General features: G+C 38.1%; 1 protein-coding gene across 8 annotated transcripts in view; it reads left to right on the forward strand.

Moving 5' to 3' along the window:
• LOC124116153 (RNA-binding protein Pasilla-like) overlaps nt 1–25,368 on the forward strand; it is a 62,261-nt gene that overhangs the window by 31,406 nt on the left and 5,487 nt on the right. For 2 of the 8 annotated variants that reach the window (XM_046477377.2, XM_046477379.2), the window contains exons 2-4: nt 22,930–23,085; nt 23,637–23,788; nt 25,191–25,356. In XM_046477377.2, coding sequence (XP_046333333.2) covers nt 22,930–23,085; nt 23,637–23,788; nt 25,191–25,356 — 474 coding nt within the window. The remainder of the gene's footprint in view (nt 1–22,929; nt 23,086–23,636; nt 23,789–25,190; nt 25,357–25,368) is intronic. The other 6 variants (XM_046477381.2, XM_046477378.2, XM_046477383.2 and 3 more) reach the window with 6 other exon arrangements.

Genomic DNA, 25,368 nt, shown 5'->3' on the forward strand with positions numbered 1-25,368 from the left:
CATATTGGTAATCATGTGAAATAGTGTAGATTTTGAAATCATGAAAAAAAAATCTATCTAGGTGTGAATAGAAAATGACTAGAAGCATTTTCACTTGCAACATTGATAAAACTACAGCTCTGAAATTCACTGCCATAATACAGGTAATGTACTCATAAGGGCCAATCATTTCTGTACTTCTTATTTTGTTGACCTGTGAAGATCCGGGGTAGAATATGTCTTCAGCAAACCATGCTTGCCGTAAAAAGCGACTATGCTTGTCGTAAAAGGCAACTAACGGGATCAGGTGGTCAGGCTCGCTTACCTGGTTGATGAATGTCGTCGATCCCGATTGCAAGTATCGATGCTCATGTCAATGACTGGATTCTCTGGTCCAGACTCGATTATTTACAGACCGCTGTCATATAGCTGAAATATTGCGCGGCGCGGCGTTAAACAACAAACCAACAACAAAAACTATCGAAACTGATTACATTTGCTTGTTTCTCTTGTTTGATATCTCGCTCAGCAATGTTCAAGCAGCTTGTAAATAATTGAGTCTTGACCAGACAATCCAGTGATTGACCTTTATGAGCAATGATACATGCCATCGGAACAATGACATGTAATCAAGTCTCCAACTCCAAGTCTGCCCGCCCGATCCATATGTCCTATTCTAACCAGGAATCCTTGTAGGGTATTACTGCTCACAATAACATACAGTTGGATAGCTTGGAATGACAAACTCTCCATTGTGACCTTCGCTAACTGAAACTGTCAGTCAATGCTCAGTCAGTGAATGGTTTGCATCCTCCAGGCTACTTCCAAGGTATATTGTTGGAGTTGTAGAAAAAGTATGATTTACCAGAGGTCTGTATGAGGAACGTTGAGATGTAATTTCAGTAAAAAGTGACAGAACGTTTTGAGAAACGTTTACAGTGTCCAAAAGTAAGGAGAGTACCCTTGGTCTTCTCCTGTGGTATTTGAATCTAGGGACCCCTAGATCTTTAATCTTTCATCATTAGGGTTATGACAAGGGCTCCCTCACTTTCATGCTTATTTTCATAATGGTTTATCTGTTATTACGCCTCCAGCAGACAAGTTCCACAGTTACTGGAGGATTGGATGGTCACAATGTTTGACAAGGACTGTCACTGGATTGCCAATTATGTTATCTTTCAAAAACTTGTTGTTTGACTGGGCCAGACTTGGATTATTTACATTATATCCTGATGCAACTGTAATATTGCTGACTGGAGAAAACAACATTCTTCTGTTACCTTGACCACTATTCTGAAATTAGTTTATTGAAACTTGTGGTGTCCAGCCTTGATTTGATTTCAGTAAAATTTTGAGGTGTCCCTGTATCATGTGTATTCAAACACTATTCCCTCAAACCTCAAGGACCTCCCCCTTAACATCGAACACAGATGTCACATAAACACCAACTACGACATGAACTTTGGACCAGTTTAATTTCCCAATGGTGTCCACTGGTATAAGTTTTCTCACTAGCATCATTTTGATGAGCACATGGAACTGTGATTGTCATTACATGGTCATTTGTTCTCAGGCTTCTTTTTTAGAACTGTCTCATATCCAATGTATTGATTTTTGGATGTCTAAAAGTGAATAGTTGTGTTTAACGAAGTGCAGCAGAGTGGAGCATGAGGATGTAGGTGGCTACCTATGTCAGCCAACTCAAGACTAGTAGGTTAGATGCGAGTCCCATAAGGCAGTACATGTATATTGATTCCCGAACACTGTTAGCAATGTCTTGCCCACACCATGCTGGTCATGGATTTTCCCGTGATAATCTGAAACATCCCGCTTCAAGGTGAATACATAGATGTTACGCGTCAATGTACTGTTAAATTTGTCTGAGTATGAAGCCAGTCTTGAGCAATGTTGAGATGGCACCTTAATGTGGTGGACACTATGACTTACACTTAAACGGACAGGATGTCGACTGTTCTGAAGCTTTGTAAAAAGTAGCCGACAACGCCCGAGCTTACTCGGCCCAACTCGCCTTATTCTGTTTCTGCTCCAGCCACCACACCAGTGTAAGCTTATCACGTGACCAGACTTTTCTTGTTCTTGCACTTATTCTGAAATAAGAACAGACAGGCCTAATGCAAGCCTTTCGGTGTGTAATACATATTGTTTTGCATAATTATATAGATGTACAACGGTGACACTGAAGTGCATGACAATATAGCTTTTCACATCAAAGTGACCTTATCGCTAGCACTCCGTAGGGCTTTCGGTGACAGAACATGGAACATAAATACGCCAATAGAAATATATCATTTTAAATTTTAGGATATTTCCTCAATGATAGTTATACATTTAATGACTTATGTTTATCTAAGTGTGTAGACTCATCCAAAGTGAAACATGAAAAAGACGTGAATGCACTGCAAGATATGACGATGTGACAGAGGTACTCAGCTGACCGCAAGTCAACCTCATCATGCTTCTTGCTTGTAAATGCCATACTAATGATCAGTGTGCTTTAGTTTAAATCTTGTGACCTGCATACATGATGTGTTCTATATAAAGGGTTGGTGTAATTGGTTCATACATTTATCACATGCCTAAACTTGTTTCAGTGTTAAATGGTCAGTTCCTTGCACGACTGTTTGAGTCCATACTAGTAAACGTAATTGTGTTGAAGATGCGCGGAGATGCCTTAGTGAATAATGGGTGTGCCATACTGGGGATGAACCCAATATTTTTTACAGCTAGTTTGCGTTTGCACGCAGCCAGGATATTGTTACGAGTTAAGGCACCACTCTCCCCCTTGCAAACATTTCGACTGTTACTCATTCATATTCATTGGGGATCACAATACGGGTCTCGTGTGAACTAGACAACACTAAGTGTATTTTGTTGGCCTCGGTCACCCGTGCTTTTTGTCTTAAGAAGGAGGGGCGGTCGGGTAGCCTAGTGGTTAAAGCGTTCGCTCGTCACGCCGAAGACCCGGGTTCGATTCCCGACATGGGTACAATGTGTGAAGCCCATTTCTGGTGTCCCCCGCCGTGATATTGCTGGAATATTGCTAAAAGCGGCGTAAAACCATACTCACTCACCCTCTTAAGTAGGATCTGGAGCTAGGTGGTTGAAGTATTGCTTTTCATGCTGAAGACAAGGTTCAATTCCCCACAAGGGTATTGATGTGTAAAGCCCCCCTGCTGTGATATGTAAGGAATATTGCTCAAAGCATTCTAAAGCCTAGCCATTTAACATAATTAGGAGATTGGGTGGTCAACAATATAACTCAACATGGTAAAGTTTTGATACCTTTGGATTGTTTATAGACATGTATCCTCAGTATGATAACAAGTTTGACATTTTTTTTACATGTATATCGCTACCAATTTTTAAAATATTTAGGTAATTTTGGAGAGCAATATCCGAGAATATGAAAGAACATTAAAAGATCTGAAATCTTATTTTGTGGATTTGACAATCAACAGTTGTGACCACCCAATCCCTTGTATAGTCCCCCTCTTGTCTTCTGAGTACAACCCTTACAGAATAGGTCCCCAGCAACCTATGCAGTCACCAGATCCCACTGTATTGCGTGGTCAAACTCGATTACTTGGTTATGGCGTCATATCATTGGATTGTCTGGTCCAGAGTCGATTTACAGGCTTTAAATAAAAATAAATTGCTGGAATATTGACGAGTGCAGTGTTAAACGCCCACCCACCCCTTATGAGCATGGGGTACTTGGAGCTTGTTTTGCATGGACTCATAGAAGCTTTAGAAAATGTAGACATGTTAAAACTGATATCTTGTTTTCTGGTAGGAATTTCTTAAGTGCAAAAAAACTGATAACTGATATGATAATGATTGCAGTTGATTCCAATGACAATTTGTGCTTACAGGCCTGGTCCATTATGCTTTTTATGTCCCTGCATATAACGGGATGTTGTGATCAGCGTATTCATCATTGTTCATTGGTCTGTCAGTCGCTCATGTTTTCTGCATGCATAGCAAACCTAACTGTGAAGTGTTGGCGTTTGTTGGTCGTATTGATGTGATGAAATTCTGATGTTTGTCATTTCCATGGAAACCAGTGGAAGTTGAGTCTTTATTATTCCTTCATGAAGCATTTCCCATGTCCAGGGGTGATGGTGATGACTGCAGTCTACAGGTGTAGAGCTAGAAGCATTTCTGTAACAGGGATTGTGAACTTGTACGTCATCAATTACTTGGTGGTGGTATTTAAAGGTCACAGGTTACATTTAATACAAATATATTATGGACATGAAATTTAAAGATAAAGGATGTCTAAAAATTGCATTGCCAGGGTAATATAATACAGTAGGCATATACAGTCATGTAGATTATAGACCTTAACGTTGTTGATGGGAACAGATGTTGACAGATTTGCTTACATTTACCAGAATGATTTTTCATATTACACAACTAAAGTAAGATATTGATCTGATGTAAGAAACAAAATTTGTGCTGAGTTAGCGCCATTGTGAAGGTAGCCTAGTGGTTAAAGTGTTTTCCGGAAAAGTAGATGATTCTGGTTTGTTTCTATATGACAACACACAAATCTTGTGTTCCCGTGATATGCAGCATGTCAATCAGTGTCGGATAACTTGAATATGTCCTGAGGAAAAACTTGGAGTGGATATGAATCAGAACAAGTAGACTTTTTTAGCTGTAGTCCCATTGGGATTCCAGGTTAGGATTCGTCTCTGCTATTAGGTGACTCAGTGGCCCAGGTAGTCCAGCTTGGTGGCTTGGTTCATTGCGTGTCCTTAGCGGTGTGGATTGTTACACAATCACCGGTTTGTCTTGTCCAGATTTGATAAGACATGAACGAGTGGCTAGATACATGGACTGACGCACCATGGCTTGTCGTATTGCTGTCATTTACTCTTGCTTGATGTTCAAAATGACTGAATTGAAGTGTTGAACACATTCCATATGGAATTATAAAACATGAACTTTTTTTTTATTAACTGAAACATTTGGGCCTCCTTTTATTATCAACACAATTGACTGTGCTTTTGTCTGAACCAGTTTGAATCGCTTTCTGGTTCATGTCTTTTGAATTTAAATGTTTTATGATGTGTGTTCTTTTCAGTAGAACTTCTGAAATTACTGTAACCAGTTTTCAATCGGTGATTTTTCTTCTCAAAACCTTTCAACTCATTGGGTGACGTGTTATTGTAACCGTGTCATCCTATAAACTTTGAAATGCATTGCTGGTCAACACTGGAGATAAGATTGTTCTGTTTCAACACTGGCCATTGTCGCTGAACTGCAGCATCCAGGAAAATCTACCACAGATCAATAGAGGCCATCTTAAGCCAGATACTTGACTTACATGATGCCACGTCTAGTATTTGATGGTATTTGATGGTATTTGACTGAACATGCAATTTTGATTTGGTGTATGTCAAATACAAAGTATCCAGTAGAAATGAAAGAGGATGTATCCTATGTTATCAGCAAATACATGTTGAGCATTATTGATCAGTGAATACCAACGCTGCAGAGTTAAGAAAATTTGCTGAGTGAGCAGATTTTCCAAATTTTTATGGCAACTGAGTTTTGTAAGTATTCAGTGTTTTTTCCAACCTGTCTTAGAGTAGCTTAGTTTCCTTATGGACTCTAGGATGTCTCATCTCCTCAACTGATATGTTTTTAACTCATTTTGTGTCTGCTGTGTATCTGTTTTTGCTATCAGCATTTGCAACAAATCTGTTTTTTCAATGCTTGAAATCCAAAATTAAAATAAATATTAGTGAATCCACATTCAATTATGTTCATATTAGTAAACACAGTTTAGTCTGCTTGTGGCATAATAATGTGTAGAAAACCGTGGAAATATTTTTCAACAAAAATATGTATCTTGTGGTTAATTTGAAACCATTGCTGAAACAGGCAAGCTGTGAGGGTAATGGAAACACATTGTACAAGACCAAGTGTAGACTTCCGAACAGATGTCCCAACATTTGTTGATCAGTGGCAACTGTATTGATATTCAGGACATGAATAACAGGTGCACTTTAGTTTTGAATAGTACTGTACTTTCTTGTGTATTATGCACACCCCACAACATCTCTGTACAGAGGGAAAAAGGAAATACATTAACGTTAGAACAAAACCAAAAGTAGCTTGTAAACTTGTTTTCACACCTTGTTTTTAAGTTATTTCATGAGTTTTATTCAAACTTTCTTTAAATGTTTATATGAAATTCTGCGAAATCATGTGATTTGATAGATCCTATCAACTTCTTGTTATTTACACTTAAACCTTCTGAATACTGCTATTGATGCCTCGAAACAGACCTTTGTTGTCAGATGCCATACTTTGACTCGTAATAAGACCTTTTTGTTTGACTATCGTATGTCAGTATACAATTTTTGCGATTGAAATAACAAGATTGCGGGAAAACTTAATGTCATGATCGCTGATTGGTCGATCTCAAACAGTGAGTTTTCAAACTGTGCCATATGTAACACTTAACCAATAATACACCTAAGTGCTACACTTACTATTTAAATTTAAAACTAAAATAATAAAAGCAGCAAATAAGAAGGTATGAGGTATTATTTCTGGTACACCGATAGTTCAGATTTTATTTCTTTTGATATCTGCCTATAAAAGAAATGCCTAGTGCAACAAGAAATACAAATGACATGTTATTATCTAGTAATCTTGTCACAAAATTGCGATTTTCATTGACCAATTTATCTCGTTTGTTCACCTGAAGCGATATGTAGTGAACATTGGGAAAACTGCTACTTCGTATACAATGTGCAGTCAATCTGATTATCAGAGCATTGCTTATCAGATCATGAAAGTGACATTTGGAATGTGCTTTTTGATTGTGCAACCATGAAAAAGAACAAAAAACACAGGCTATTCCGAACTACAGTTATGGGCTCTGTCTATATTCATACAATCTAGACCATCTATTAGCAATTCCAGAATGTTCTTCTGTTCAGTTTTTAATCTTTTAATAGAGTATATGTCAATGTTTCGAAGCGTCATTCCATTGGTCAGTCAAAGTTCGCTAAAGGTCGGTCTGACGTGACCCTTATTGTCATGTCCTCAGATCCTTGTATAGCGGTAGCAAGAACTAAGATCTGATTTTAATGAGATTGGAATGACGACACTTAAATTATCTGTCCAATCCAATCACATGAACAAGAAAACGTCTATGCCTAGAGGTAATAATGTAAGGATTTGGTGATACGATATTGTATCTTGATAAGAGTACCTAGATACAATACATCTTTGTTTGAAGTAAAAATAATCCAGTCTAGGACAGGTATCAGCTGTTTTACATGACAGAGGCTTCAGGCTAGTGGCTAAAGTTGCAGAATGTTACCATAGTAGACCACCTTTCAGGTCAGTAAGAGCTTGGCAATACTGCCAGATATTGGGAGGGAGGAAGGAGGGTTGTGCTTGTGGGAGTGGGTTTGTATAGCCAAACAGGACATTGTATTGCTTCCCCATATTCATTTGAGATTTTCTTACTGCATCATTCCATCCACCTTCATCAAAGATGCTGGTGCCTTATTTGTGTAACCATTATTGCCCAGTGAGCCTTGCCACTCCCTCCTCCTGAACTTTCTACCTGTATTTCTTTCATGTGATCAATGTTTAATTTATTTCACTGCTGCTGTTCACTGCTGTCAGGATATGTTTAAGGAAACTTTAGGGAAGTGAAATTGCTCATTTTGATGGTAGCCACCTTCTGGTTTCATAAGTGTTCATTTTTTTGAAAATGCCAAGATTTTAGCAGAGTTGACTATTGTGGGAGTCATCATTATTAAAATATGCATAAATATTTTTAAAGCTTGTACATTTAATCACCCTTGAAGAGGCCGTACATAATGTTGATACCTCATATAAGAAATAATCGACGAGTGGGAGTTGTTTATCGTACAATAAAACACTGCAGGGAGAATAGACCACTCAGGACTGCACCCCTCATGGTTTATTCCCCTGCAGTGTTTTATTGTATGATATACAACTCCCACTCGTCGTTTATTTCTTAACATGAACAGTTTTACCTGATCCAGCTGAACTTTAAATCCTCCCTGCTATAAAAATGTCTAGACCGTCTTTAATACCACAAACGGGAAAATCTTAAAAACCGACTTTAGTTTTGAAATGTTGAAAGATTTGACTTTGCATATCGACTTTCATGCTTTATTTCAAACACTGCTGATCATATCTGAACAATCAGAAGATATGATTGGTACATTGCAGTGATTTGAAAAGGAATCTAGTTTCCCGTAATGGTCCTTGGTCATGTGTATTCCTGATGCATGTCTCTGGTGGGTTGAGTTTGAGATACTTCATCAGGGGATGTCACAGTTTTAAACTGGCAAGACTGGTTGCCTGTCCAGATAGTTAAACTTTAATGTCCGACAGCCTGAATACCTGATGCTATGAGGTACCTTCAGTTCCTAACCTGTAAAGCAACGTCCTTGTCAGTGATGGTGATAGGTAAGTTTGATCCCAGAGGTCTAGGATCTAGAATTCCAGACAGGTTTTGTGTGCCAGAAGACTTGTGCCAGATGAACGGTCATGGTGCAAGTGGGGACATCTGAAGACAGGACTGGTTGGTGGTGTTGCCAAGCCTGTGTAGCATGTTCCACACCCTACAATGGCAGCAGTGAGGAGCCCAGGCAGGTTACTGAGCACTCCCACTTTGCAAGGGCTGGACCAATTTGCCTGTGTCGTACAGGTAGTCAGTGAATCCTGGAAACAGAACAATTTGTTGACAGGCTTAGACACAGCTTTGTCACTTCATGGTCAAAATATTGCTGATGCAACATCAATTCTTCACTTGTTCCTGGCCACTTGACCAGAAAAGAGAATGCTGAAAATCTGTTGCCAGAAGTAGTTTTCTGAAATAAATGTAGTTATGTCGGGTCAGATAAATATATTGCTTCTAGTGGTTTTCAAAATAGCTTGGGTAGGGAGGAAGGAAGGATTATTTTAGTTTATTTATTAGGTTGCAAATCTATAAAAGTAATCTTGATTCTAATCTAATGTTCCATGTGCCCACAAGTCTCCTGCCTGGAAGTATGAAGAGATGGGGCCAAAGACTTCATCTGCAAAACTGACACTATAAATAGAATGGTGTGGGCAAAGGTTTCTTAATAGTGCTTAAAAACTAAAGAAAATGTTGTGGGGCAAATATATTAGGGTGACATCATCATGACATAAAAATTTATTTTCACAAACCTTACATCACATACACCACTTGTCTGAAATGAAATGTTGACTAGTTGGATTAACTCATGCCAAGCTCTGGTGCAAGATCAAGCTTTTCTGGTGAATACTCATTACTGTGTAACTTACATTCTATGCAGTGTTTTTACTTTCATTTTACATACCCATGGTAATTTGTTTATGAGTAAAAGGATTCAATACAAAAATTTGTCTATTTAAACATAAGCTTTCAAAATATGAAGCCCTTTCCCCATCACATTTAGAATCGCACTGACTGAAAACAGGTTCAAACATGAAGCCTTTATATCTTGATGTAAATATGTCCCTTTTGACACAACATACATACATACATAGCGATATACACCACTGACATTTATCCCTATTGAACATGATTCTACTTATTTTCAGTGAGTAAGAGGGAGGTTGCATAACATCAAACATGGCCCGTTTCATGTATCTTACATTTTACTGCAGTTTGAGGCACATTTTGAGCTCTAAGTTTGATAAGAATAATGTGTCAAATATTTAAGCCAAGCCTTGACATTTCCTTGAATGGAAAGGATTTAAGTATGAAGTGTGTTTGAAAATAAACATGAAGGTCGAGCATGTTGAGGATCATTGTCAGGACCCTAATGTTAACAATAAAAATTATTTGTCTTGTCTGATGATGGGGATTGTGTTCTCAATATTGTATGTAAATTCTAAAGTTGACATCCTATATATACTGTTAGCTGTTTTTGACCAGGTTAATATATTTGATCCTTTTTTGAAGGGAGGCAGCCTGATACTAGGGGTGGCACTTTAGCTTGACACCCCAGTCAGGTTCCCTCCCGCAGGGTTGGAGCCCCTTCATGGTGTAAGAAGCAACAATTTAGATGCTACTTCATTTGGTTTTTAAGGATCATAAAACGCTATTCCTTGCCATGCTTACTGACTCGTTAAAAAGGAAGACTAAGTGAGGTTCAGGTTACATCCCACTCAAACAAAGTCCAGGTTGTGAATCAATACGGTCAGTCGTCAGTACTTAAGCTGTTTTGATAAGTGCACTAGGGCATGAACTTTTGACAAGTCATAGTTTACTCATTGGAGAAAATATTTTTTCATGGCTAGCATGTTGTAATGTTTGATCTCAATGTTTTTTCTAATTGCTCTCAGCTTGCATTGGATGCTATTCCATGACAAGTTTTTGTCATCTCATCAAGTCATATGAAATATCAATGCTATCTTTCTTGTTGGTGCATAATGCTTGCCCTGTAAGTAGCTTTACATCAAGTATCAATAGCAATCAGTAGGCAAGCACATCTTTGAAGATTCACCATCAGAATCTGTACACGTCGTCAAAGCTGGGTGTGGTCGATATGTCAGATGGATTCAGGTCGGAATGAATGTAGCTGCAGTTTTGTTCAATAATCTGGCAATTATCCTGGATCATTAGTAGTAGCCATGATAGTAGTTGTAATCATCACTGACATACTCAGCCTCCTGGGTTTCAAATATGCCTGTATGCCTTGATCGGGTAGTCAGAATCGGTGACATGGTTGATGCTGCCAGTGTACCAGCGTTAGAAATTGGCACCTGTCCTACAGTCCTTGCCAAACTGCCCAATAATTCAGGAATCATAAGAGTAGTAGAAATGTGCCCTTTTAAGGGTTTGCTATATGTTATTGGAAGGACTAGTGGACCTATTCTGTTAGTTTCTAAAGCTGTGTACCCCTATGGCATGGCACTTATAATATCATCACTGGATTGTCTGGTCCAGACTTGATTATTTACTGGCAGCTATATGGAATATCGCTAGTGCCATGTTACACAATGCACACGCAGGCAGGTATTCAGCAATACAAATGACCAACAACTGAAATGCTTACTAGACCAAATGCTCATAACATAAGCATGATGAGGACACCCTTAAAAAAGCTGGAAGGTATCCTTGCCCTCAGAATTCCTTTACTGCAGATGGACTGACTTTGACTTGGCAGCAAATGCGAAATTTATCATGCGGTAGTTATATTTTTCTGAGCATCGCTTACCATTGTAACATTAGATTTAGGTTGTACTACTAATAAAATTTATTCTGAGTCTCATTATCCAGTGTAGAATGTATGTCAAGTGCAATATGACCCCCCAAAAGATACCTGTGTCATTTCTTGAACTGTACATAATTGTCCATGGCAGAGACGATGACCAACGTGAAGCTATTGTTATAGGACAAGTGTCTACATGTAGTGTCTGATCCATGTACACACCAAGTCCAGGGAAATCACTTTGCACATCCATGTCAATTGCAATGAAGGATGTTGATTGGGGTACCCAGGAAGCTTGATTGCTTGTGATCCTGCTTGGTTATATTATGTGTCGCATGATGCTCACTGGCCCAGGATGTTTATGTAATGTTAGAGGTGAAACGTTTCTATGTATGGTTATTCAGTGGTAGACATTAACCTGAAGTGTTACCTAGCCAGAACAACATGAGGTCAACCTGAAAAAGCCTTCTAATGAGGACACCTTGACAGTAGGCTAACTCAGGGTTGTGGCTAGCATGATATAAGATGATGGCACAGTATCCCTAGATATTTCTTATTATGAGGTTATGTGGGCAAAGGGGTAGATATGGATTATATTCAACTAGTCACAGGTCATTTTGGACTAGTATTTATGTTCGATACAATGTTCGAAATGAAAATAAAGGCCAGAGGATCCTTGTCAGAACTCTATAGTGTTAAAAAAGTTTCACATGTCCCAGATTCAAATACCTAGAAGACTAAAAGAATGGAAATTCTGAACATGCTGAACTGTGCAATTTTTAAAGATGTGTCCTTCCAGACTTTCACATGTCTCGAGACTAGTAGACCAGTGGCCATGTCCATCTCTCAAAGGCAATACATTTATTGAAAGTACAATTCCACTGTAATATCTATATTAAATGTATCTTTTTCTGAGGGAATATATTAGACATAGACCGTCACAAGAGAGACTTAAGAGATAGTTTTAGAACTTTTTGAATTTGGTCGCCCTGTTTGGATAAGTCTGTGGCTGAGTTACCTCACATGAAGCTGATCATACAGACTTGGAGCTCTCTAAAAGTACTAACCTGCAGTATGAATGTCTGGCCAACAATGAAAGGCTTTGTAAGTTGTATATATGTAAAGTAAGGGGAGCAAGTTTTTAATATAACTTATGGTTTGCCATGAATGGTTTGAAATAGTGTTAACACCTGGGTGTTCAAACCTACCGAGGTTGTTTCATTTGAAGCTTAGAATGCCCATGGTGAACAGAAAAGTAGTGTAGTGAGAGATTGAAAGTTGGTTTAGTTCCCCAGTACCCACATTTGCTGTGAGAACCAGTTACAAGGGGGATATTGAGTAGTTTCAGTGTGCTTTATCACTACCAAATACCTTTTTTGTCTTTTGGCCAGAACTTGTTTTTCTGGTAGTTTTTCATTATCATTTGACCTTAACATAAAATATTATTAGCTGAGTTTACTAGACTAAAACAAAATTTGATCTCTTAGTAATCTATCTTTGTTAACATTTGGTGGTCCCTTGATTAAAACACCATTGCCAGTAACCTTGCCCCGTATTATACTGTTTGATTCACAAGGCACTATAATGTGGCAAAACTTGTGCGTACGATCAACATTCAACGATAGCCACATTCACCACACACACAAAATATAGAGGGAAACTGTACGAAAAGTCGAAATGAATTCAGTGTATGGGATATCAAAACTGTTGCACCTTATGTGTTCTCAACATCCTTTTGTTTTTAGAAATGAACTGTTTAATTATAATATTGTGTAGTCTAAACTGATGGCAATACTAGATTCTGAAAATATCTGAATAGTATATATCAAACTCCTTTTACCTGTTTATATGTATGACATGTTTTTATCTAAGGGTGCTGTCATATTACTTGAATGTTTCCAAGTACGAACATGTAGGATACACACATGTTAATCCTACTTCACATGCAATGTTAGTTTTCAGCGATATAAGCATCAATAACTTTTGTGTTAATGAGGCCAACTATCTCTTATGTCATGTATTTGGGTTGTGCCTGCTGTAAAGACAGAAGCTTCAGCCATGTCAGATGTTTCTGACTGATATGCAGTGATGTTGCCCTTAGGTAGCATTGCATAACATTGATGGAGTGATATTCTTTGAATATTTGACAAACTTCCCAGTTTTATCAGCCAACCTATACCTTATCAGTATCAATGTGTTTCCAAAGGCACTTAACAATCAACAACATTCAGTGTACTTGTTTGCTTCACTGTTTGGATATTGGTCGATGGACTTGTTAGCGCTCATTATGCAGCTATTGTTTTTGATGGGGTAATACAAACAAAAGTAATACTAGCTATTCTACTCAAACGAGCCCCCACTGTTTACACCCCTGTCCAGCTTTTTGATCTTGCTGTGCATTTGTGCATGGCCACTAATTGACCCATTGGTCTGCCTAATTACATAACCCTTTTGGCTGGTGATCACCTATAGTTTTCAACTGATGCATATCAAAATAGTCTGGAGAAGTAGTAAGTCCACATGAGGCTGGCTATATTAACTTTCAATTACTATCCCAACAACCCCTCCCCCCACGGTGGGATACTTGGTAACATAGCAACCCATCCTAGGGGAAGGGAATCTCGACCTGTCTGCACATGCCCGGTGTGGTATAAGTAAGCAGTAGGCTGCAGCCTGCTCACATTCTGGTCGGGGTCAGGCCTGGGATTACACGAGCATGACCAAGCAGAGTGTGTCAGAAATGATTATTTCACCGACTTCACTGGACAGGGAACCCTTTACATTCTACCATGGTATGTGGCCTGGCAAGTCCTTCCCGTTTGTCCAGTGTAGCTACTGGACTTAAGTGAAATTTTTCTACATGGATATACCATTGTGTACTTTTGAGGATATAATTGCCTGCCTTTTATGTCCTATCAGTGGACATTATTATGTCCTCACATCTGTTATCAGCATTTATGTGGATTTTAACAGTAAAATGACATTGGATGTAGTTTGTTTGAAGGTTTGATAACATGCACTTCAATTGAGGAAGTGTTCAATGTATGAGATTTAGTTCCTCTGCAGTTGCATGGAATTCTTACCCATCCTTAACCTAACCCCTGCATTTTTCACAGTTGAAAACTCAGCAGTGGGAATCTTATCAATTGAAATGCCAAACATACCGATGCTAACTGGAGTTGTGTATTGCTTTCAAATGTCTCTCCTCAACTTGAAGGTAGAAAGTAAATCACTCATCAACAGAAGAATCTGTTTCCTCCTTTATTAAGCAATGTTTTTAATATAGATTCCAGCCCCTGTGTAGTGTATCATGGCGTAAGAGGTTGTATGCAGTGCTTGCCAGTATCGGAAGTTGTATTTTTAGATGCAACAAAGATCTTTCGATAGCTGGGTACTCATTTTGCTTGTATCTGCTTAGTGTATGAGGATACTGGGAGATGTATGTATATCATGATCAATGTTTTCCCTTGCCCAATGTAGACGTTAGTTGAAACTAATTGTATGCCTGTTTTATGCTATGTGAAAGGCTTCAGCCTGTGGTGTCATTTGGGAGGGATCAGCTCATTGTGTGTAGATGGTGTTTTCAGTGACCAACATTGATTTACAAGTAATGATGTTGTATCAGCACAACCTTGAAGGGAAGGAGTCCCATTTTGCTGAACATATTCTACATCTCTGGACTGGTGATAATCTATTCTGTCAATAATGTGGATTCAGTGTATTAATATGTCTTGTCTGGAGTTGAATGCGTTCCCGAATAGCGGGCAGGTGGTTCGCAAAATGCCATTCAGCAGTTTGTTCTTATTGAGCAGGCTTAGGAGGGTTAAGCTGAACACTTCAAGTCATGGAGGTCCTTGTCATAACGCTCATGCTAAAAAACTATATTTAAGGGATTCCTAGATTAAAATAGTCTCTTAAAAAATCTCAAGAACCCCACATGATCCCTTAATTGCTTGGCAGTACTTAGCCTTTGGTCTTGAAGTCAGACAACAAATGTTTTCTAATCTGTAAAAAATATTCATCAGATTAGGTCTTCAATGCTTTATTAATAGATTTCTCTATATGCTTTTGCAGACAAGTTATAGATAACCAAATATACAAGCTGATTTTGTGTCTGTAGTGTCTGAAAGCAAAGCTGTATCTTATAACATCCCTGTTCTGCCACAAAAATAAGTTCCTGAAAGTAGATTTGTGCAGATAATGAACACTGATACACAAATGACTGCTTCATCCTGCCAGTTTTTATGCCGATGTTAAAATAATAATCTTTCTTATTTCTAATGCGGCTTCCTTGCCATTATCTCTGATTGCAAAATATTTGATTGGGCGTGGCTAGTCGATAATCAACTGTCTTTCAGAGCTCCAGTAGACCAAATGTACCAGGTTGGTTGTGTATTCCATATAAGCTTCGTTTGAGGCCAACATTCCATACATAGTTACAATGTTGGCATACATGCCAGACATTATCAGGCAATTAAAAACATTCTGGAAGCAGGTGTATTTTGTAGCTCATCCTTGGGAACCTCCATGGCTTTGGCGTCGGCTCCTTGATACAGCTGTTCAAATTTTATTACTGAAGATTGGTGATGGATTGAATCTGATTATGCATTTCATGTATTCTATCTGAGTAAATGGGATGGCTGTTGACAACTGGTTCTCGGTTTTACCATATTTTGGAGTGTCTCAAGTTTTCCTTGAACGGAACTCTTGATATTTTGTTCATTTCATTTATTTGGATATTTTTGCTTTAAATGAGTTGGACAATTAGTGGTTATCTTTTTTCCTTTGCTGTTTATCATGGCTTTGTCGTTAACAGAGGCCAGAAGTTACACAGGCCACAATTATTTTGATTGACGGCTCTAATTTTGTGGTAAATCAGCAAATTTCAGTGGTGTCGGAATTGAATTGTTTAGAAAAAAATACAGTATCATCTAGGAGTGAGTGGTATGGTTTACAAGGAGTAGAAATGTCTCTGTAAAGTAAGAGAATTACAATGGTTTATGATCAGAATGTTAATATCTCTAGCATTGTTCTTGACTGACCTTGCCAATACAACCTTGTCGAATCAAGTAGGTAACAAATATTAAGTGAAATATATACTTCTACAGTGAATACAACAAATGGAAGATTTATTCACGTTTATTGGAACCCGAGAAGGATTGAGGCTTGTGTTGCTGAATACTAGAAGAGGGAAGGGAATATTGTTACCTATATATAGCTTGTAATCTGACAAGTTGCCATCTGGGCTAGGCATGCTCAGTGGTAATGCTTTTTACAGGCTCCCTTGGAATAATCTGTTAACTGAACACATCGGTTTTATCATGCCACTTTTAATAAGTTGTTTTTGCAGGGAATGTTTTCATACATTAGTGCACCACATTAAGCTCCATTATTCTGTTCAGATGCTAATAGAAAATTAGTTATGTTTATATTAATAGTTCAGACATTATGTAATGAAGACTAATTGGGGGGAAGGTATTTTACATGTTTATTAAATTGTTAATCTTTTGTAAATAGTACGCACAAAATTCTCGATGTATATATTTAACCAAAGATATCCAATTACTATCACTGTAGTTAAGCATAAGTACCCGTCATAACCTTATTGATAAAGGTGAAAAATGTAAGTGTCCCCAGATCAAATGCTATTGGAGCAAACTGTTGGTACCCCATTATTCTCAAACGCTGACAATATTATAATATATTTTGACATTAGTGCTATACCAAGGCCAGTTTGACATTCATACTTAATCTCGAACACAGGGCTTGTTTGATACAAAATATTACATTTCATATATAAATTGAAATGAATCTCTGGGTTTGAAATTAATTTTGTCAAGCTGCTGGACAGCAGAGTGGTTGTCGTGATTGCTGTGATGAGGGCTCATAAAAGTAGTTGTTGACGAGCATCTCCTAGCTGAAGCGGCTTGAACTATAGCTATCACATGACTTGACATAATATGAATCGTGGATGACGGAAACATGCTTATTGATACCAACTAGGAGGTTAATTAGGATACATCATCACTGGGAGGGTATTGGCAATTAATTTCACAGGATGCAGAAACTGATGCAATTATACTTCGGTTGGTCTCCTGTATCATGTATCGGCCAGCTGGGGGAACAGCTGTCTGAAGGGTCAGTGAAATTGTGGCTTGTCGCCATACCAGGCCCCTGACCTTGGCTTACTCATGCATGAAGGTCATCTCCTAGTTGTCAGTCAGGGGCTGTTGTACTTGTTTTCTGGGGGATAATTCAGATTCTCCTTTTACAAAGATAATATGATTATCTTAGGGTTTATTTTTCTTTCTGCGTTCCCATTGAAATGGTAATGAATTTCTGTGTTGCATTTATTGAACTATGCAACGTTAACGTTGCTGAGATAAGAGTGTAGAATCTCATTGATTACAAGTTTTGCCATAAATATTTAACTCACTTGAACGTGATGAACTTTCTGTGCAATGCTACAGGAAATGATGATGAAAGACTCCTTTGACAAATACAGCAGAGATATTTAGAAAATGCTGACAAGATAATTTATGTTTGAGTTTTGCTGTAAATAAGAGTTCAGTTTCTTTCTTAAATGTACAATGAATAATACAAATTTGAGATTGGAGTTTTTGCTTTATCCTGTCTTTTACGGATTTCGCAATTGTAACTATATTTATGTAGAAAGCTAGTATTACAACTTGCAACTCAAGACATGCAAACACTGTTGATTACAATGATGCATGGGTCACAGCTGCCGTCACATGCAATGTAATATATTCAGCGTCCTTTTTCATGTTGCATACTAAAAAAATGTCGGAACTATGTACTCTCTGCATACAGGACTAAAGTTATGTATTAATTGCCCACTGGTAAGTGAAGTGTTGAATTCTGATGGGATCCTCTGACATGCTTGATATTGTTACAGAATGGTGAATAATCTTTATCAGTGATTTTGAATAATTAGGTAATGGTTGTGACTGCTGGCAAGGATAACGTTACATGAATTGCAGCAGTTTTCTAGATTGTCTAATGTATGCTTGTCGAGTTAGTGATGCATGTACCAATGTAACAGGACCCTGCTCACTGGCTTAATCTTAACTATTAGGCATTGACTTAAATGACACTATTTTCTGTGCATAGCATTTGTGCTTCATAATAAGCTGATTTATGATCCGAAAGACCCAAGCACTCAGGAATTCATGAATGTGGTCTGTCGCTTAATGTGTGAAGGTTATTGGTTAGTTTGCCTCCAGTTCGATAGCTGACAAAAGAACTACATTATGTCATACAATAATTAGCATCTTAACAAAACAGTTGTTGGGTTGGCACTGAAAATGAGGTTAAAAAAAATGATTTGAACACCATTTCTTTGATCCACGATTTGTCCTTGAAAAACAGCATATTATTGGCCTGTTTCAAAACCTTGATTTGGAGAGAAGTTGGCTGTTAAAATGGTAAGATTTATGTAGGGCTCTAAAGTACAATCCATAAGGTCATAATGGAAGATTGTTATAATAGTAGATAGGTATAGGAAGCTGCCATTATAACGGCTGATTATCAACCTGGGCTGTTTTACCTGTAGCTACCTGCCATGGTAGAGCAGTAGGTGGGCATGTCCCGGCAGGCCTCTCAGGGCATGCTGCCAAACCAGTTGCCTGTACATTAGGCGTAGTTTGCCAGTGAAATGCTTATATATTCAACTTGCTTAATATATCAAAAATAGTCTTATTGTTTAGCCTTTCATTTCAATGATATAATTTCTTAACTGATATCTTCCAGAGTACGTTGGCCCCAAGGGAGTTGCAGTCAATATATGTTGTTGTCTGTTGTATTCCAACGCTTGATTACATACAATTGTTAGCCCTGTTCTTAGTAACACACTCAGCGCACCTAAAACGTAATTGATTAAATGCAGAAACTATGGAACTTGGCATGGGTTCTGGTCGGCATTTTGACTGCGATTCTTGTGTGGATCTGATGCATGAACTGATAATGAAAACACCACTTACGTTATTACATCTCAGGCCTGTGTTAAAGCGATGAAAATTGGTAACCGGAGTAACACCATATTTTTGTAAATATGAATGGTTCTGTTGGGTGTTATAACTATATTAATCTTGATGTTTTGTTACATTTTGCCCTCTACCATTAGCATGATTAGGCCAAGTGTCACATTTCTCATGAAAGTACTTTTCATGTGATGCTAACCATGCCAACTGCCTCCATCACAATCCGAATATCGTATTGCTAAGTATCAGTGCATCAGACGTACATGGTGAAGAAGAATGGCTCAGCTATTTATTGTTATTTTCATTTGTTTCCTGGTTGACAAGTTGTTTTATTTTGTCTTTTAAAAATTTAGTACAGTGTTGAACCAAGAGGGGTCTTTGGGTCCTTGAGTTTGTTTGTTTGTTGTTTAACGCTGCACTCAGCAATATTCCAGCTATATGATGGCAGTCTGTAAATAATCGAGTCTGGACCAGACAATCCAGTGATTGATATCATAGGCATCAATCCACGCAAATGGGATCGATGACCGTGCATATACCAAGTCAGCCTGACCACCCAATCCTGTTAGTCACCTCTTATGACAAGCATAGTCGCCTTTTACTGCAAGCATGGGTTGCTGAAGACCTATTCTACCCTGGATTTTCCCAGATCCAGGGTGGTCCAGGGGATGCTTGGTCTTTTACTGTCAATGCAAACGTGTTTGTGTCCAAGAAGATCAGCATTAGTTGTTTACACCTAGAATGCTTGTCTCGTATTGGAAATGAGTGAGAACCTGTTGCATGAATGAGGTTTTTGGACAACACTAAAAGGTTGGGGGACGAGTTGACAGTGTTTAATTGCCATGTGCAAATACTTATCCTGTTCGGTGTTACCGTCATATTTGCCCAAGATATATTGATTTTTATTGAGGGTGGTGGTGTATGTGTGAATTTCCTCATCTGGTGATGAATTCAACCATATGTAAAGTTTATGAGCCATTTGTCTTACTGCCATGTACACATTTGGCTTCATTTGTTGAGTTGAAATAGGACTGAATTGTTTGAGCTACAAATGTTTTATGCAGCAGTGTCGTCTGAGATGCTATCATTTCAGTTAATTGGTGAGTAAACTTTGAATTTAGAAGACCTCAAAGGTATGATTTTCAACCTGCTTGGATAGAAAATGCATTGTTAATAAAGATGAGTCTTTGGTAGGCCTGTTGAAATTAAACAGTTAACATTTAGCAGGAATTAAGACTCTTCTCATGAACTTAATGTAACTGGTTGAGGGGTTCCCCCCCGATTCAAATACTCTAGGAGCAGACGTCAAGGTCCTCAGTACCCCCTTACTTTCAACATTGAGGATATGACCTGCTACTGTTGGTGGAAATATAGACGAACGACCAAGCTGAATGAAGCCAAAAAAGTGCTTGTCATTACATTATGTAAACTGGGTTATGTAGTGTAGAAACTGTGCTGAAACTACGCCTTGGCCTGGTCATTTAATAGCCAACAGAAATGTCTCGGAGCATATTACAGTTTTCCAGTGTCAATGATAAGATTACTTTGCATTTTAGCCCAAGGGAAGAGGTGTATAGGCCTGAATCCATGTCAATATGGACCATATGTTACTGTGTATTGTCTTCAACTCAGGTGATTTGGCTCGACTCAGCAAGTGTCCTACATACCATTGTACAGTTCAGCCTATGAATGTCACTCTGTTCTTGCCAATATGGTCAAGATGAATCTCCTGGCCACCCTGGGACTGGACAAAGGTCAGAATGGACTTGCCAAACTGAACTATTAGAAACAATATTGGCATTAGGTTGTCAGCTGTTGAGGAAACCTGTCATTACTGAGTATATTGCTAGCATATGGAGTTTTATTATTGAAAATGCTCCACATGTGTTGAAATTGGTACTGTATGTGGTAATATTTTGTTGACTAGATTTATTCTTATATGTAATTTGTCAAATTTGAAATTTAGATCAATGGGCGATTCATGAATATTTTCAGTACAGATGTTCCATATACCATGTATACATGTTGAATCTCTTCAGCATGATTCAACATGTTCATGTTGGTAGATTATATCGGAAATAAAATTCTGTTTTCTAGGTTGGCTGAAGTAAGGATGGAAAAAGTTAAGCAGTTTGGAACTATTTTTAAATTCCATTGAATCCATAGATCACACTGATTGATCAAAGTATGAATTGTTACACCACTAAATATTTTCACTGAAGACCCAAATAAGATCAGTACTGTGAAAGGAACAGCGTTGATAATACTATTCATGCAGTATTAATAAACTAACAGATTTTGCAGTATATTGTGGGAAGCAGTGGATCTATGGAGTGTCAACACCTTACAGCAGTACAGACTGTCTGTATAACACATTCCAGGCATACTTGAGCTGAGTCGGGACTGAAGGGGGAGGGAGGAGGTGGGGCTATTTTCAGTGCGTATTACCTGAGCAGCTTCAGTGCAATGTTACCAACACTCTCCTGGAAAATTACAAATATGAAAACAATGTGGGGACTTCTTTGGTTGTGTTAAACGTCTTCTAGTTGTTAAAGATAAAGTTTGATGTGAAATATAAATATATCTGGAGGCGTACTTTCTGATTACGTCACGGTAAATATTGCTTTTTGGTTTTATTGTTCATTCAATGTATTTACAAGTTTTCCACAAATTATTGTGAAAATACCTGAACTTGGACAAAAAAAGATGTTTCTCAAGCCATTTTTTATAATAAATAGAACACTTCTGGACAGGTCAATTTTTCATGCAAGTTGCTTTACTTTTCACTGCGCAGTAGTGTCAGGAAAAGTTTAAATAGAAGCTGGGCACTTGTGTCTAGATTTTGGCAACATCTGGTGGAATAATTCTTGTTGTGATAAACAGTACATCTCTCCTTGAAAAAGAACTGGAAACAGTATCAGTTGATGGTTAGGGAATCAGTTATATTGTGCTACTGAAAGTTGCCTCCAAGCAAGAAGTATTTCCATCATCATCCTGCATTGATATACCTAGCTGTGTGAAGTGTTTATTTTTATGGAAATTACATGTGACTCACGGTCATGTGCAAATAGGTCAGAAAAGAAAAGCTGTACAACAAGCAGTGCCAGGTCTAAGTTGGTAGATGGGATGTGTAGGTATAAGTCAAGCTGTCGGAGCACAGACCAGTCTACCCTCAGGTTTCTACACTACCCCATGCAATATCATTATCATGAACCTTTGTACAGGTTTGTGCATCATTAAGTTTTGAGACATTCCCCATGCTTAGAAATGTGTGAACGTCAGCACTTGTATTCCCAAACTTTGCACTGTAGATTGACAGGATCGCTCATGTGGAAACAGTTTTTAGTATTTGTAATTTGGATGTGTTCCTTTCAGGTTGTATTGTGTTATGACCTTGACTCAGACAGCTTTTTGAATAAAATATGCGAATTGGATATCGTATGCTGATTTGTCTTGACTTGTCTGTGAAATCAAAGCCATCATGTTTCAATAAAATTAATTGAACTAGATGATATATGATAACATCTGTTTTCTATTATTGGATACAAACTTGACCATTCTGAAATTCTATGATGCAAATATTAGTTGCTGTACATTGTCAAGAAATGATGGATATCCCTCAGGTTTTTTAGGGTAGCTTTTGATCAAATTTCATAAACTTCAATTCCGATTCTCAATCTTACTTTTTTTTATTGTTTTAGGAGAAAACATCCATCTCAAAATCCTCGTGCCCAGTATAGCAGCAGGAGCCATCATTGGAAAAGGTGGGGAAACCATTGCCCAAGTCCAAAAAGAGGCCGGAGCCCGTGTGAAAATGTCCAAGGCGAACGATTTCTATCCAGGCAAGTACTATCCAGGCAAGGTCTACAGATATTACACAGCCACTAGTCTGTTTCTCAGTCAGTAATATCAAGTTACTTTACATAAACCACCAGTCCGAAATGTGTTGAGAATTGTTGGATATGTCTAATTGTATTTACCCATGAGGATGTAATTTCATTTTTTCTTCAACTTTTACGAGCAAGGCACATGGATTTTCCCCTGATTGTTAAATATTTTGTATTTTAACCTTCTGTTCTATCCCACTGGAATTTGGATACAGTAATTTGGATAAGGTCTCCATTGCCCCATCTTTGTTCTATGAACCAACTAATGAGGTTGGGTGGTCACAGTATATGACCTGGATTATTGTGTATCACCCCTCTGGCTTCCATCAGTGCTCATGCAGTTAGCCACTGGTTTAACTGCCCCAAACTTAATAATTTACAGGCCATGATATAGCTTGAAAATTTTTGTGGATCAAATCAATGTTCACTGATTCAATTATTTTTAGGAAAAGGGAATATTTACCTGTTCTGCTGGCTCCAAAGTAAATAATGATGCTTATTGAGTTCTTTTTTTTCTTCAGGAACAACAGAAAGAGTGTGCCTCATCATGGGTCCCGTCGATGCTGTTCGTAGAGTTCACAATTTCATAATGGAAAAAATCCGGGAAAAGCCAGACCCCAACCCCAAACTTGACGAAACCAAGACCACATTTGAGAGACATCGTCAGGTAGAAGTCAGTTGATTTTCCTTCACCTTTCATCCACATGCGCACCATGTTCTGCTGAGTTTGTTAACAAGCACCAGTGGATATCAATCTCCGTACTTCAAGCCTTTATATAAAAGGCCAGGAATTGAACACAATCTGCCAGGTCCAACTTGGCTTGGCAAAGGTACTTGTATCAGCCTGGTAACCGTAAATAAAGTGTGATATGGTTGGGATCAATGAGGACCACAAATTTAAAAAAAACAAGTGAAGTTATGGGTAAATCTCCAAATATGATCAAAAGACTACCGATGAAATTAATCAACTTGTCTATAAAATAAATTTTTTTTAGAAATATAATCAAAATGTAAATATGGGAATATTGTGCTTTAAATTAGAGATTGGAGGCAGATGTTTATCGTATTTAAAAGGGGACTTTGCTGGTGGATATTTCCAGTGTAGGTCAAGACATTGTATATAGTTCCTTGTGTGGAAGTGAGACATTCTCTGTGGTTGGGTTACCCATAACTACTAGAGTAATGTCATCAAAAACTGTATGTTAGCCGACAATGTTCAAACGACTTCAGTCAAACTTGCTAGTACTGCCAACATTGCCTGAATATCGCCCTCCTTTAAGAGATGAAGTTCCTTAGAAGTAACACTGCCATGATTTCAGTCCTCAGTATATTACTGGGATTGTTGTACTTGACTAATATTTATGTTTAGGTAATTCAGCAGATTATGTATTCTGCTGACTGGTAAAAATTGATTAGTGAAGGCATACATCTCATGTTCCACGTCACTGCACTCCTCCCCGGTTCATAAATCTGGTTCATTTTGGTTCAGTCCTCTTTCTCGGCATTCAGATCACCGAGAAGTCATCCTGATCACAACTGTCATTCTCACCCTCCACATGTCATTCTTTACTAAAACTTTGTGTAAAACATTACCGTTCGAACTATTCTCAATTCTTATCAACACTGTTTACACATAATAAATATGTAGGCGAGATTGAAACCAACTGGTGCTGGTTGATGTCAACTTCAGCTGAATATTGTGTGTATGTGTTGTAGTTTGTAGAACTTAAATTGTACATTCCAAATTGAATTAAAGTAATTTTGATTAAGATTCAATTCCTTGTTTCATTCTCATGCATTGATCATACACAAATCATTCATTGTTGTCATAAATTCCTTGTTCAACTTCATGCTCATTTTCAAGTACATGTATTCATTTCTACTTGGGTTCAAATCCCTGTCTTTGGATCAAAAACATGTGATTCTGGATACATCCAAACTTTTGCATTCAGCAAACGGATCCTCAATTCCAAATTTAAAATTGAGAAGCCTAAATTTGGAGACTAAACTTTGAGCTGGAAAATGATACCCTTTCTTGAGGTATACCCATTCTTAAAGAAGTGCTTGTTTTCCAGGTGAAAATCCTTGTACCTAACAGCACAGCTGGGATGATTATAGGAAAGGCTGGAAACTTTATCAAGCAAATTAAGGAAGAAAGTGGAGCTTATGTGCAGATTTCTCAAAAGTCTAAGGAAACTAACTTACCTGAACGTTGTGTGACGGTAGCAGGTGAGAGCACAGGTACCACGTCAT

This window comes from Haliotis rufescens, unplaced genomic scaffold (assembly GCF_023055435.1).
Source record: "Haliotis rufescens isolate VD_foot unplaced genomic scaffold, xgHalRufe1.0.p SCAF_3, whole genome shotgun sequence".
In the NCBI taxonomy this organism is placed as follows: Eukaryota; Metazoa; Mollusca; class Gastropoda; order Lepetellida; family Haliotidae; genus Haliotis; species Haliotis rufescens.